This window comes from Eurosta solidaginis, chromosome 2 (genome assembly GCF_040869045.1).
Source record: "Eurosta solidaginis isolate ZX-2024a chromosome 2, ASM4086904v1, whole genome shotgun sequence".
Classification (NCBI taxonomy): Eukaryota; Metazoa; Arthropoda; class Insecta; order Diptera; family Tephritidae; genus Eurosta; species Eurosta solidaginis.
Genome location: NC_090320.1, coordinates 13,026,655 through 13,042,254, shown reverse-complemented (window position 1 = coordinate 13,042,254; position 15,600 = coordinate 13,026,655). Strand labels below are relative to the sequence as shown.

Below are 15,600 nucleotides of genomic sequence, written 5' to 3'. Positions count from 1 at the left end.
CTTTCTAAAAGCGTTAGCGATATTTCAACGCGTTCCCTATATTATAAGATATCTCAATAAATAAATACTTTTCACTTTGTCAAGTTAGTTTCATAATTCTTAACACTCATTATGAGCACTTATCAGCTATATTCCATCGACAAAATCAAATTCAAATCAAAAATTATATAACCGATTGTGCCTTGCTGCAATTCAAGTTTTAAACTTAATTACTGAATAATGAAAGATAAAGAATTTTTAACGAAAAACACAAAGTTTTTATATTGATTTATAATGTTACTGCTTAAGTTTATACTGGTTAGTAATATTTTGTACTAAACGTAAGATAAACGAATTTAAGCATAACTCGAATAAGGTTGTAAGGGGCGACTAAATTAAAACTCAACTGGTTCTCTGAATTGATTATTATTTGCAACTTTGAACAATGCTGTGCTCGGGGTTCTCTTAAAAATCAAAGTTCCTTTCTTCTCTAACAAAATAATACCTACCAAATAAACGTTATTCGGGCTAATACTTCAGTTCAAAACACTACACTACTGGAATATTTGTATACATAACACTTATTATGATGACTTTCAAAAGCTTGCTAAATATACATAAGTAAATGTCCTATGTGAATTGTAAAAAACAAGAAATACTGCTCAATAAAATTTAAATGCGAGTGTAAAAAACATAACATTGTTTAATTTTTGAAAATATTATTATAAACTGACATAACACGTTAAAGCGCAAAGAAGAGTTTCACGACACTGCGACAAGATAGGTATACAACCGGGACACCACGTAACAGCACACACATCAATTGGCGCTTGAACGATTAGGCTATAAATAAAACACATCAATAATCCTGTCTCTACGATAACTTACGCTAGTGAGGCATAATAAAGGCCAACAATTTCATTTCTTTGGAAAGATGTCATTAAAATTTAGCAAGCTGGTTGAAAGACATTAAAGCACATTCGCAGGCAGTTCTCTTTACAACCCTGTTTTCGTTAAATTCAGAAGTGGAATATTCATGTAAATATCAGCAGAAAAATAATAGCGGATTAATAAGCTTGATGTACATTTTTTAAACTTTTTCTGAGCGGAGTTAAAGTTGTTTGTGTCTACCAATGTAATAAAGGGCCAGTACCTGTAACGAATTCAGTAACAATGCAGTTGGATCGAAATGCCCTGGATTAGCATACCAAGAGACTAATATTCCATTAAAAGCCGCAGTACAAAGTACTTATTTCTGAAAATTTATTGAGCTGGATTAAGGACGAACTATTAGAACTCTTTTTCAAGTCGCCATTAAAGTTTTTCCAATACTTACGAGTTATGTCAAATAGTCTCTGTAAGATTACCCCCAAAAACGTAAAAATATTCCTTAAATTTTCAAGTGTTGAATCAGAATTAGGCAGAGCTTCGTTTCCAACTTGCGTCGTGCGCCTTTTTTATTTTTCCTACAAATTGGCGGAAAGGATCTACATCTTTTATACCGACTCCCAACGGCACCTGCAAGGCAGATGAATTTTCACTGATTATCTTTTCTTTGTAGAAATACACTCGGAGTATTAGTGAAACCACAGCGGACAGACGACCTCACTTGAAAACCTTTTTCTAATTTTTTGATTTCGCTTTGCCCGCGACTTGAACCCACGACCTTCGGTGTGAAAGGCCTAGCTTGCTACCACCACACCAAGCTATTTCAGCAATATTCTATATTTTTAGTGTTAGTCTACAATTTTTTCACTACAGCTAAACCGTGTGTCCGAAGTCTAAAAAACATTCCTCTTTTTGGAATCGCCGCTTTATTATCGAATGACCTCCATACGTTCTGCAGCCGTCTGCTTTTTTTGCTTGCCATAACCTTTTTCTTTCTAGGTTGATGGGGATTGACCCTGTGATCAATTGTACGGCGGTCCAGATAGAATGCGATAAGCGGAGGATATTCTCAGAACTGTATGTAGATTACAGCGATAGTTCTTGCTCGTCCACAATTTGGATGGTTATGACATTTGAATAACAATGTCTTATCACTTAAAAAGAGGGGACTGTAAGCTCATTCTCATAGAGCCTTTTTGCGCAAAAAATGGGCGAAAATGTAGAAGCATCAAGTGGTTCATAGTTCGAAATGAGCTCAAGGCCAGAACAATGATTTTTTGTAATGATTATTGTTTTTTTAATTTTTCTATAATTGAAAAATTGTATTTTGTTTTTGGAATAGTAAGTAGAAAAATTTTCAGACAGCCTGCCATAGCTGCGCAGATAGATCCATTTCGTAAGGTGCTAAGCCTTCATCATCAGTACGCTTTAGGCACGCTGCGCTAACCATTTAGCTACACAGCGGTGTTTGGTTTGACTGATATATTGCTACTTCTGTTCCTCTTTACCAACTATATTTGATCAGCGTTGCGCCATCTGTTGCAAGACACTGATAATGTTGGATTTGTTTATTGTCAATTACTTTGTTTGACATTTCCCAAGTGCTCTTGGTTTATTAACAATTGTTTTTGTTTTATCGCCCTATTGATAAAGGATTCAAGGTTCGAAACAAGCTCAAGGCCAGAACAATATTTTTTTGTAATGATTATTGTTTTTTTAATTTTTCTATAATTGAAAAATTGTATTTTGTTTTAGAATAGTAAGTAGAAAATTTTTCAGACAACCTGCCAGTATTCAAGGTTCCTTTATCAATAGGCCAATAAAACAAAAACAATCATCAAGTGTTTTTTAGATAACATTTGTTGTTCAGTTTGGCCAAACTTCTGAGTAATGTCCAATTCAACCTGCCCTAAAAGCGCAGCGTGAATACAAATCAATGGGAATACATACATTTTGTATATTTAATTTTTTTCTGTTGGTTTATTATTTTTTTATACAATTTTTTCTTTAATTAAATTAAAGTTTCTTATAGGATAAAATTGTAGTTCTTAATCCCTGTTAACCCTAATGTTTATAATTTGTAACATTGTTTTTTAATTATGTATTAAACAAATTTTTCTTCATATAAATATACTCTTCATAAAATTTTTTGCTTAAAATTTATACCCAAAACTAACTTCATAATAAAAATACTAGTAACTAATACAATAATTATATTCAGTAAAACAGCCTAATTATATACAATGCATACATATATATTCATATAGAATTTTTTTTCAGAATTATATCACTTTAGTAACTGTTTTTAATTTTTTAGTTTTCAACTTATACAACAATTATTTTCCTTAACACATAATTGGCAACAAAAGCGCATTTCCCGAAAATTTTTTGCATAAACTATATACTTATTCAAATCTATTACAATTGAATCGGCAAAAGTTCTATTACTATTTTTTAGCGCATTACACTCAGAAAAAAATTTCTCCCGATTGAAGAAAAATGGGATTGAAATGGCACTTAAGAAATTTTTTCCTCATTCGCATGGCCAAATTTCTTCAAAATGCGGAAAAATTCTTCAAATTGAGGAAGTTTTCCTCATTTTAAAGAAATTTTGGCCATGCGAAGAGGAAAAAATGTTTTAAGTGCCATATTATTCAAGTTTTTTCTGAGTGTACACTTTACCGCAATCCAGCTCAAATATTTGCGCTCATACCATCTTACATACCGTGCCTGCTGCACATTCATCCTTACTCGACTTATTTCTTCTTATAGCCATACGAATTTATCGCTACATACTCCTTATCACACAACAACAATAGCTCATACCATTGATTACCATCAACACGTTTCAATTCTAAATCACCACCATATGTGGGTGGCAAGCATTTGGGTGAAATATGTTTATGTAGAGATTCGCGATCTGTTGAATGGAAATATATACGTGAACGTAATTTCTCACGCAAGAATGGTTTGAAAAGCGCAAAAACGACATTGAATATTTTCGGTTGATTGACGATGTGTATAGCCTTAACACGTAGCGGCACTGAATCTTGTAGCCAATCGACAATACGTTTGGCGAAGGGTGGTGTAAATTGCCATGTTTGTTGTAGGCTCAAACCATCCATATCGAAGATGACAATAGCGCCACAAATTTGTGTTTCCGGTTCCAACATAGCTGCCTCAAGGAAGAGTACAGCACCTTTGAATACTTCATCCAGTGTGACTTCCTTGTGCTTCCAGCGTTCTGTGCGGAAGACGAAAGAGAGCAAGCATGAAGGTATTAAGCAAACAAATTATTAATATGAAGTTAGAAAGCACATTGCTAACTTACTGCCAAGCTCAAGTAACAAGATGCGCCGTCCGCATTGATCACGATTTGGAAAGACTGTTAGTATATTGTGCTTGAAAATATTGGCCTCTTTACTGGGTGTAAGTCCATCGTAGACATTGGCATGCTTCTGTTTGAAGGAGTAGTAGCGCTTGATCTGCAAAAAGAAATATTTAAGTAAAATTACTGACATCTTTTAATATAAATTAACCTCGAACTTGGATAAAACCTTCGGAGGTCTTATCAAAACCAAGCCAACGTACTTTTGTCTAGTTCGAGAGAAATGTGGGCAGTTAAGAATGAAGTGACTATGTTTCCACCTTTCGTCCTCCATTCACCTACGACTAGTAGGGTTCTTAAGTGCAGATGCAACATATGGACTGCATAAGATAGTATCCTGTCACAACACCAATCATCAGACGGAAGAACTTCGAAATTCGTACATACAGTTTACAACTGTCCATTCGGACCACGAGATGCAAGTGACAGTTGCCTGGGATATCGCTTTGCCACACGAACTAGATGATACTTTTACTAAAACAGTAACCAGAGTACCTCGAACGTATTATTCAATTCCCTAACCATAGAAGCAATCGATAGCATCGCATCCACAGTATCCCTAATCGGTGAATTCCGCTAGGAAGACACTGCAGTGATCAGATAGCTTAATTTTGCGGCCTGCATCTTCTGAGAGAATACCACCTCACCAACCTTCCCTCCCAACTTGGCTCCATCTACGAATAACAACAGTATATTCCACCATATCTCGCACGGGATATGCTTTTTGGAGCAGGGTCATATTTATATCCGCAAAAATATCAAGTTCATTGTCACTAAGGCTGACAGTCAGTCCGTATAACACTACCAACCTAGTCATCTTGTCCAGATAACCTTACAAAACCAGCGAGTCGTACTCTCTATCTTTTGCATCAATGTCTTTAAGCTTAATGTTTACTTTGAAAAGTTACCTTGCAGAGAGGGAGATGATAGTCGCCGCTGTGTTTCCCGAATGCCTCTGATATCCTCCCGACTCCTTCCTCAATAATCTGCTACTGGGACAGTTTTATTTTTCAATAAGCTTGAGCTTTTTTAATATATATCTAAGAATGCCAGTGTGATTGTAAGTTTTGCAATTCATTGTAAACAGAACAAAGTCACGCTTACTTGGGTTTCTATTAAGCCTATAGTTCTTCCAGCATCCCAGAAAACCTTTAACCAAAGCTTAAGTAATGGAAAAGAACATTTTAGAGTTAAAGGAAGAGGAAACTCCTTAACAATTTCTAGCTCAAACTATATTTAAACTAAGTAAGTCACATAAAGTAGTCATCCAGTTGTTGTTTAGGTTGAGTGGCTGTGTTTGAATATCTCTTATACATAAATATTTCCGAGCCTAGTTGAGGTCTTATACATAATCAAGAAATTAGGAGTTTAAATGGTTTATTACTTACCAAATCACGCGCACTCTCGGGGTAAAATTTGCAGGGCCGTAAGAAGCGTACACACCATTCTTCATTGTCCTTTGGAACGCGTAAGTCAGTCTCGGCTGCAATAGAAGAGAAAAATAATATATGAGGCTTTAGGCGAATTTTTTAAGGCATCTCAGCATTAAAAGAACTATCAACCTAGAACAATCTTGTTTACGACCAGGATTTTCGAAATCATCTTTATGTAATTCACCTATTCTAACGATTTTTTGATCTGGTGTGCATTGGGGAACCCAATAATTTTATGGCGGTTCCTAGAAGTTTTTTATAAGTCGTTTTTTTCCACCTTTAGAGATTGGCGCACTGATAGCGAGGGGTGAGGGCGTGATAGTGAGAGGTAAGCTTCACTAACCTTTTGGGCACTTTCCTTTAGGCAGCGGGCTTATCATCTCCTCCTTCGGTAAACATATCAACGATTCAAAAGAGTTCCCCTTAAATATGACACACAAGCCCCAAAATCCGGTTGCCAGTACAGCATTTTTGTGATTGCAGAAAACATTCTTGAATCACTTGTCCTGCACTAATTTTAAAATTTAAGTAAACTAGTCCTGTGCCATTTAAATAAGTCTTTATCTTAAGTTCATCCACTCTATAACATAGTAATACAAATACATAGTAATACAATACGACTATTCCAAAATTTCTATAGCATAACTAAGAAATTTATGAGTTAAGCAGTAAAAAATTTCACGTATGAAAGCTTGTGAATACATAGTAAAACCAATAACAAAAAGTAAATAAATAATAAAAAACGTAAAAAAATATCATAAAAAATGGAAGGCTAAGTTCGGGTGTAACCGAACATTACATACTCAGCTGAGAGCTTTGAAGACAAAATAAGGGAAAATCACCATTTAGGAAAATGAACCTAGGGTAACCCTGGAATGTGTTTGTATGACATGGGTTTCAAATGGAAGGTATTAAAGAGTATTTTAAAAGAGCGTGGACCATAGTTCTATAGGTGGACGCTATTTCGGGATATCGCCATAAAGGCGGACCAGGGGTGACTCTAGAATGTGTTTGTACGATATGGGTATCCAATGAAAGGTATTAATGAGGGCTTTAAAAGGGAGTGGCCCTTAGTTGTATATGCGAAGGCGTTTTCGAGATATCGACCAAAATGTGGACCAGAGTGGCCCAGAACATCATCTGTCGGGTACCGCTAATTTATTTATATATGTAATACCACGAACAAGATTCCAAGGGCTCTTGATTTCACCCTGCAGAACTTTTTCATTTTCTTCTACTTATTATGGTAGGTGTCACACAAAGTTATTTCTAAAGTTATATTTTGCGTCAATAAACCAATCCAATTACCATGTTTCATCTCTTTATTCATATTTGGTATTGAATTAGGGAATTTTTTTCATTTTTCGTAATTTTCGATATCGAAAAAGTGGGCGTGGTCATAGTCGGATTTCGGCCATTTTTTATACCAAAATAAAGTGAGTTCAGAGAAGTACGTGAACTAAGTTTAGTAAAGATATATCGATTTTTGCTCAAGTTATCATGTTAACGGCCGAGCGGAAGAACAGACGGTCGACTGTGTATAACAACTGGGCGTGGCTTCAACCGATTTCGCCCATTTTCACAGAAAACAGTTATCGTCCTAGAATCTAAGCCCCTACCAAATATCACAAGGATTGGTAAATTTTTGTTCGACTTATGACATTAAAAGTATTCTAGACGAATGAAATGAAAAAGGGCGGAGCCACGCCCATTTTGAAATTTTCTTTTATTTTTGTATTTTGTTGCACCATATAATTACTGGTGTTGAATGTTGACATAATTTACTTATATACTGTAAACATATTAAATTTTTTGTTAAAAAAAAATTTTTTTGAATTTTTTTACTTAGCTCACATATAGTAATAGGAGTAACGTTCCTGCCAAATTTCATCATGATATCTTCAACGACTGCCAAATTACAGCTTGCAAAACTTTTAAATTACCTTCTTTTAAAAGTGGGCGGTGCCACGCCCATTGTCCAAAATTTTACTAATTTTCTATTCTGCGTTATAAGTTCAACTCACCTACCAAGTTTCATCGCTTTATCCGTCTTTGGTAATGAATTATCGCACTTTTCCGGTTTTTCGATATCGAAAAAGTGGGCGTGGTTGTGATTCGATTTCGTTCATTTTAAATATCGATCTAAGATGAGCGCCCAGGAACCTAAATACGGAATTTCATCAAGATACCTCAAAATTTAATCAAGTTATCGTGTTTACGGACGGACATGGTTAAATGAATTTCTTTTTTCGCCCAGATCATTTTGACATATAGAAGTCTATATCTATCTCGATTAGTTTATGCCGTTACGGATTAGCGTTATGCGAACAAAGTTAATATACTCTGTGAGCTCTGCTCAGCTGAGTATAAAAATATGTGTGAATAAACAACGATAAAATAGCTCATGAATCAAATTTTAGTATGAATCAGCAAAACAAATAAATAAATCTTTAAAAATCAATATCTAGTAAACGCCCTTCAATGAGGCATTTGTCAAATCAACTTTGTTGTTGTTGGTATAGCGGTGCTTCGTCTCATCCAATAGGTGTCATCACTCATAAATTGTCATCAATATCCTCTAATGGGAGTCCGAGGAAATTTGCTGTTTTAACAGGGCTGGACCGAAGAGATAAGGGTACTTGAGACGTTGGTTCCACGTTACGAGCAGGAAATGCATTGGGTTTGTCAGTGTTGATTGTGGATAAGTAAGAGTTTAACCTATAACAGTGACCAGATCGAAGTTGAGCTAAAGTGTCGCGCGTTTTCCTAGGAAGGTTGCTTTCCTAAACTGCGAATTCAGGGTACTTGCCTTTGAGAACGGGGATCACCGGACAATTGTTGGTATAGTAGTCCCACGACTTTTTGTGGATGTCTCTGACGGCTTTTTTGTGTTCCTTATCTTCATACGGCTGCTTCTTAAGGACCAAATTTCTTTAAAGTGGCTACGGAGATGACTTCTTAAGTTTTTGGAAGGCCGGTCTTTCCAAGTAGTAGTACTTTGTAGTAGTGTTAGGCATATTTTTGTATTCAAATATATGCGGCTTTGAACAAAAGTAAAATAATCGAACACCCTAATTATTTGCAAAGTTATAAACAGAGCTGCTGAACCCCTATACAATATAACATTTTTATTTTTGTTTTGCCCTGAAGAATAGGCACAGATACAACTTTACACTTTGAATAAAACAAAAACTTTAATAGCATCCCATATGCCCTCACATATAAATTCGATTCATACGAAAGTGCAAAGAAAAAACACTTCCATATGAAGCGAAAGCCTTTCGGTATGATATTCAAATGTACACTAACAAATTTTCAAAAATTGTTAAAAAATATTGTAGCACTGAGAAAAATTTTAATTCAAAATTTATTAATTAAGGGCCTCATCTATGTTAAACGATGTTGACATATCATTTGACAATTGCTTTTGGCCTTCCTGTCTGACATAGAGTTAGAAAGGTAAAGGAGGAACGAAATTTATAGAGAATACCATTGCTAGACGTAATCGTTTGGAGGCGAATCGTTCGTCTGAGTTATCGTTCGCAATACAGAATGATGCCCTAAGTGGACCTATCAAAATTCTTCAAACATTTAAAATAAATGTTATTTATTTTATTTATTTATTTTTATTTTTTTCAATTTAAAAAAGTGTCAGTGTACTTATAATTGTATTGCGATTTGCACTTCAATATACAAATTTTTGAACAGCCCTGGTTATAAAGCATTGAGCTGAGGTTGGGCATGACATTGATATAAAAAAAAAATCCGAAAAAGTTAAAGTGAAATACCCAAAACAATGGTGACCATGATGATTATTATGCTGACATTAATGACATTTTTTTTTAAATGATTCAGCTTTGGGTTATATTCACACTACATTCCAGTATATTTGCTAAGAAGAAATCAGCTTTTCAGAAGAAAATGAATAAAAGAAACAATTTGCCTTGGCGGATGCCGCTTGAAAGAGGCATTGAACTTTATTTCAATGTGAACGTAAAATCTTGACTAAAAGTCGGATGCAAGACTTGTCACAGACAAGCAGCTCTCTCACAGAATTTTTATGTGGTATACATTTCAAAACTCACTCTTACAGAATCCAGAGCCTGTAGAAACCTACTATAGACCTGAATGTTTTGATAAACTAAATGCTAGAGAGGACGCTTTTTATGACAGCGCGAAAGAAACATGACATTGACGACGGAACAACACCAAAACTGGTTTGTATCCAAACAAAATTTGGTAAGGAATGACGGAAAATCGTTCCAATATAATTCAATTATCTACCATCCCCGAAAATCAACACAACAAAATGAAAACGGAAACAATGTCGCACTGGAAATCCAACTGAGAGTCACTTTTGTCCTCCTTCGACGAACAAAAATCACATAGGGGAATAACGGGATGGATTTTGCCGTATTCGTGATAGACGTTCTGTAGATTGATGACACTTACCGCTGTACCAACGGTAGGAACAACAGCCAACGGCATACAGTTATTTTAAAAAATAACATACATATTTTGTGTGTGTTTGTGGAATCGCTCCTCAAGTCTCTGTTGTATGCAAGGTATTATTAAAACCAACAACTGGTTATAGGTATAATCTTCACCTTCACCTGTAATAAGGCTTCTCTGTGCTTGCTTGTTTCAGTAATTGTCAATAATAGCCCTTTCGCTTCGTCTGCCTATGTGACCTTCACCTCGTACAGAATTTCAGCGCTCAGCAGAGCAAATTAAATGACAGGCAAAACTTATACAAATATACATATATACACATACTTTTTTATATAAATACAACTGTTCATCTTTTAGATTTTCGATAAACGTGCTGTAAATGAGCAGCTAAATTTAATAAAATTTTGCGGTGTTGTATTTCAGGTTTATGGGGGTACTTAAGTATGTACATACAATCACAATCACCTTGAATCCCAACATTGAAACGTAATAAAAATAATTTTAGGCAAATATTTCATTTCTTGTTTCTAATAAAATAATATTTATTCAAACACATGTTATTCCAGTTTTTAGTTATTTTAACAATATTTAAAAACAGCAATAATTGCTGTTTTGCTTTTAAATTTAAATTCAAAGCTTAGCTTGAGATTATCTTCAGTTTTTTATTTGGAGCAAGAAGCTAAAATGAAGCAAAAAATCTAAATAGGTTGAGAATTTCAAGGCAAGAATTTCAGTAAGTTGCGTGCATGTCGCTCAAAATAGCTTCTAATTTTGTAATTTTATTGTACACTTTCTCAAAAACAAAAAAAAAACTGTTGACAATATAATAACCAGGGCTGTTCAAATTTTTTTTTATTTGAAGTGCAAATCACAATACATATACAAAATTATATGTACACTGAAACTTTTTTAAATTAAAAAAAAAAAATAATAATTTTAAATGCTTAAAGCATTTTTATGGCCCCCTTAATGAATGAGTTTTGAGTTAAAATTTTTCTGTGTCACAATATTTTTGAAAAATTGTTTGTTGCCAATTTGAATATCATACCGAAGTGCCTTGGCTTCATATGGAAGTGCTTTTTCCTTTGTTATGAAAATATTTTTAATATTCAAAATGTGAATTTGTATCTGTGCCTATTCTTCAGGGCAAAACAAAAACAAAAGTGCGAATAGTATATAGGGGTAGAGCAGCTCTGATAATAACAATGAAAAGTTATTCTAACATTAATTGTTTTATGCAAGTAATTATTGTGTGAAAAAATATATTAAGCGCTAATTTGAGCTTTGGTAAAAGAAAAGAAAACAATATTATCAAGTTATTTAAATGTATAATTATTATTTGCATGATAGTATTACTAGGTTCTGACGTGATCATCATAAGTTGACAAATATTTTCTTGGAAACTTACAATTTTTTAATTGAAAACTAGAATTTATTTATATTAAAACACTGCATAATTGACAACTTGCAAATGCTACATAACTGCTGTAAAATGTTTTTTAATGACTTTCAGTGACATAAGAAAATATTTTACTGAGTATTTTTTTTTTTAAAACACATGGGAATAATAAATCCACGTCACTTAGTGTTAAACCTTGGACTTTAATTTCGAATTCTGTAAACTTCTTGAAATTTCAAATAAATTAAATTGCATTTACTAAGATAACGAAGGACAAGGGTCAAAAATCTCTACAATGTTATGAAACACTCTATATATAAATAAGCAAGTTGAAAAGTTCGTTCCCCTTTTACGGCCAAACTTTAATTCAAAACTATAGACAATGATATGAATCGTTAGGTATTTTCAAGAAGAAATGCAGGCCATTAAGAAAATTTCAAAAAAATTTAATATAGTGCTGAAATATTAATTTAAAAAAAGGACCACAACAAATGCCAAACACGTATTTAAACTATAAGAATGTCTACACTCACACTACGAACGCAACATGTCCATGCAAAAAATGTGATTAGTCTAGGATGAATCCGGGATTATTCGCAAAGAAGTATGCGACCAATGCCAGTTTTGATCTCTTTGTATGTGTTGAACTGTTCCCTTTTGTTTGAGCATGTCCTATGAAGAGACTAATGTATCCATTTATACCCGAAAGGGATCGACATGATAAATCCCCTTTGTACCCATATGGGAACATATGAAGACTGGTTCCTTTTCGGTTCAATAAGGACTCAATTACGGTCCAGTCGCATTTTTCATTGCAGAAAAATAATCAAAGGGTTTGCCAAGCCACCAAATCTATTTTATGTAAGTTGTTCGCCCTCTACACTGTTTTCAAACTGACTGCTCGCAACTGTACCCGAAAGGGACTAAAAAGGATCAATTATGCCCAAAGTGATCAATCGTAGCCCAATCTCTTTATGGATTAATTTCACTATTTTTTGCAGGGGTGTTTGATATTGTTGTGTTGAGAAAACCAGCAGGCCTCATGCAAACGATTTTTTTTGGAAGTAGCGAAGCGACAGTCAGCAAACAAGAGTAAATTTGTAATTTTCTCTGCTGACCTTCACAATGTTTACAAAAATAAACGAGAATATTCAAGTTGAAGTATATCTTGGTTTTTTTGCTTGCAATACAAAGCTTTATAGCTTCAGAGCTATCGCAACCCAATTGTCAACCCCACCTACGGGAAGGGAATCCTGTTGCAAATATGAGGCGAAGGACGAACAGGCGAAGCTCTGGCGACCCCAATGTTTAATAATAATAATAATAAACCCAACGGATAAATATGGTCATATTAATCGTTTCCGAGATGGTACCGGATCTACATCCGTCAAACGACCATTAACATCTATACCGCTTCCCAAAACCTTCGGAAAGTGTCGCTGTCTCTCTCTCTCATTAATACAACAACAACAACAAATGTATAGTGCCGTCTATAGTGGTTGAGTTGCAACCACTGGGCGAACCTTGGTCTCATGAAGTAGATCAAGTATCTATAAAACAATCAAATTTTGAGAGCATTGGGGGAAGTCGAAGTTATAATGGAAATATCGCAAACAAAACAAGTAAGGAAGGCTGAGTTCGGTTGTAACCGAACATTACATACTCAGCTAAGAGCTTTGGAGACAAAATAAGGGAAAATCACCATGTAGGAAAATTAACCTCTAGGGTAACCCTGGAATGTGTTTGTATGACATGGATATCAAATGGAAGGTATTACTGAGTATTTAAAAAGGGAGTGGGCCTTTAGAGATATCACCATAAAGGTGGATCAGGGGTGACTCTAGAATGTGTTTGTACGATATGGGTATCAAATTTAAGGTAATAATGAGGGTTTTAAAAGGGAGTGGCCCTTAGTTGTATATGTGAAGGCGTTTTCGAGATATCGACCAAAATGTGGACCAGGGTGACCCAGAATAATTAATTTATTTATATATGTAATACCGCGAACAGTATTCCTGCGATGATTCCAAGGGCTTTTGATTTCGCCCTGCAGAACTTTTTAATTTTCTTCTACTTAATATGGTACCCATTTTACAAGGTTTTTTCTAAAGTTATATTTTGCGTCAAAAAACCAATTCAATGGCAATGTTTCATCCCTTTTTTCGTATTTGCTATAAAATTATGGCATTTTTTTCATTTTTCGAAATTTTCGATATCGAAAAAGTGGGCGTGGGCATAGTCGGATTTCGCCCATTTTTAATACCAAGATAAAGTGAGTTCAGATAAGTACGTGAACTAAGTTTAGTAAAGATATATCGATCTTTGCTGAAGTTATCGTGTTAACGGCCGAGCGGAAGGACAGACGGTCGACTGCGTATATAAACTGGGCTTGGCTTCAACCGATTTCACCCATTTTCACAGAAAACAGTTATAGTCATTGAAGCTATGCTCTTACCAAATTTCACAAGGATTGGTAAATTTTTGTTCGACTTATGGCCTTAAAAGTATTCTAGACAAATTAAATGAAAAAGGCTGAGCCACGCCCATTTTGATATTTTCTTTTATTTTTGTATTTTGTTGCACCATATCATTACTGGAGTTGAATGTTGACATAATTTACTTATATACTGTAAAGATATTAAATTTTTTGTTAAAATTTTACTTAAAAAATTTTTTTTTTTAAAGTGGGCGTGGTCCTTCTCCGATTTTGCTAATTTTTATTAAGCGCACATATAGTAATAGGAGTAACGTTCCTGCCAAATTTCATCCTGATATCCTCAACGAATGCCAAATTACAGCTTTCAAAAGTTTCAAATTACCTTCTTTTAAAAGTGGGCGGTGCCACGCCCATTGTCAAAAATTTTACCAATTTTCTATTCTGCATCATAAGGTCAACACACCTGCCACGTTTCATTGCTTTATCCGTCTTTGGTAATGAATTATCACATTTTTTCAGTTTTTCGAAATTTTCGTTATCGAAAAAGTGGGCATGGTTATAGTCCGATTTCGTTCATTTTAAATAGCGATCTGAGATAAGTGCCCAGGAACTTACATACCAAATTTCATTAAGATACCTCAAAATTTACTCTACTTATCGTGTTCACGGACAGACAGACGGACGGACGGACGGACATGGCTAAATGAATTTCTTTTTTCGCTCAGATCATTTTGATATATAGAAGTCTATATATATCTCGATTAGTTTATGCCGTTACGGGGTACCGTTATGCGAACAAAATTAATATACTCTGTGAGCTCTGCTCAGCTGAGTATAATTAGAATAGATTTCTCTTTAAAAAAAAACACATAAGCTTACAACTTGTTGGACTAGGACATAAATTAAAAAATGATATGCTACTAAATCGATACTCTTGAAATTGGAGAAAAAACGAGAGCTCCGATAAGGCACTAACTGAAGATAATGCGAAGGGCCGTGAATCTCATCCACTTATTATGCACTTTGTCTCTATCCACTCTCTCTTTCCATCTGCTGTTTTATTCAACTTTATGCATAGGCGACAAGCAGTTAGCAAAGTGGTGGACTTTATAAATAAACCGTTTCTCCAACCCTACCTTTCCTTCTCTACCGGACTACTCAATGACCCGCATGATCCGCAGATTGCTTGAGAAGAGTTATTACATTTCAATCTTACCTTCCAATAACTGTTTTAACTTTTCTACTGCTTCCTTTTTTACGTCGGGTGTTTCACGCAATTCATTTAAAGCCACTTCCTTCGCCCGTTCCGTCGGTTCTCCCAATTCAAACTGAAGCGTGTAATCGCCCAATTGTACCGAGGGCAGCTCGGTCACATCGGAAAGCATTGTGGGGATCTCTGAAATCAAAAAAAGAAGAAGTATTTTAGGAATCTATAGTAGTATATTAAATAAATGCCTAACTAATAGTTGAAGAAGTAAAAATAATTGGTTTGGTAACATAATAAATTGACTGATATAATTGCCAACATAATTAAGAAAAAAATTGCCGGACTTAAAAACTTTCAAACTCTAACTTAGTAGGTATACATGATGATATAAAATCCCTGTAGTTCTGCAGTTCTACC

At 34.7% G+C, this 15,600-nt stretch overlaps 1 protein-coding gene across 8 annotated transcripts in view; it reads right to left on the bottom strand.

Annotated features, from left to right (window-relative positions):
* Nucleotides 1-2,818: 2,818 nt before the first annotated feature.
* LOC137239311 (alpha-tocopherol transfer protein-like) overlaps nt 2,819-15,600 on the bottom strand; it is a 152,298-nt gene continuing 139,516 nt past the window's right edge. For all 8 annotated transcript variants that reach the window (XM_067764458.1, XM_067764451.1, XM_067764457.1 and 5 more), the window contains 4 exons: nt 15,193-15,372; nt 5,644-5,738; nt 4,199-4,352; nt 2,819-4,111 (listed from right to left, as the gene is read on the bottom strand). In XM_067764458.1, coding sequence (XP_067620559.1) covers nt 3,624-4,111; nt 4,199-4,352; nt 5,644-5,738; nt 15,193-15,361 — 906 coding nt within the window. In that variant the 5' untranslated portion in view covers nt 15,362-15,372 and the 3' untranslated portion in view covers nt 2,819-3,623. The remainder of the gene's footprint in view (nt 4,112-4,198; nt 4,353-5,643; nt 5,739-15,192; nt 15,373-15,600) is intronic.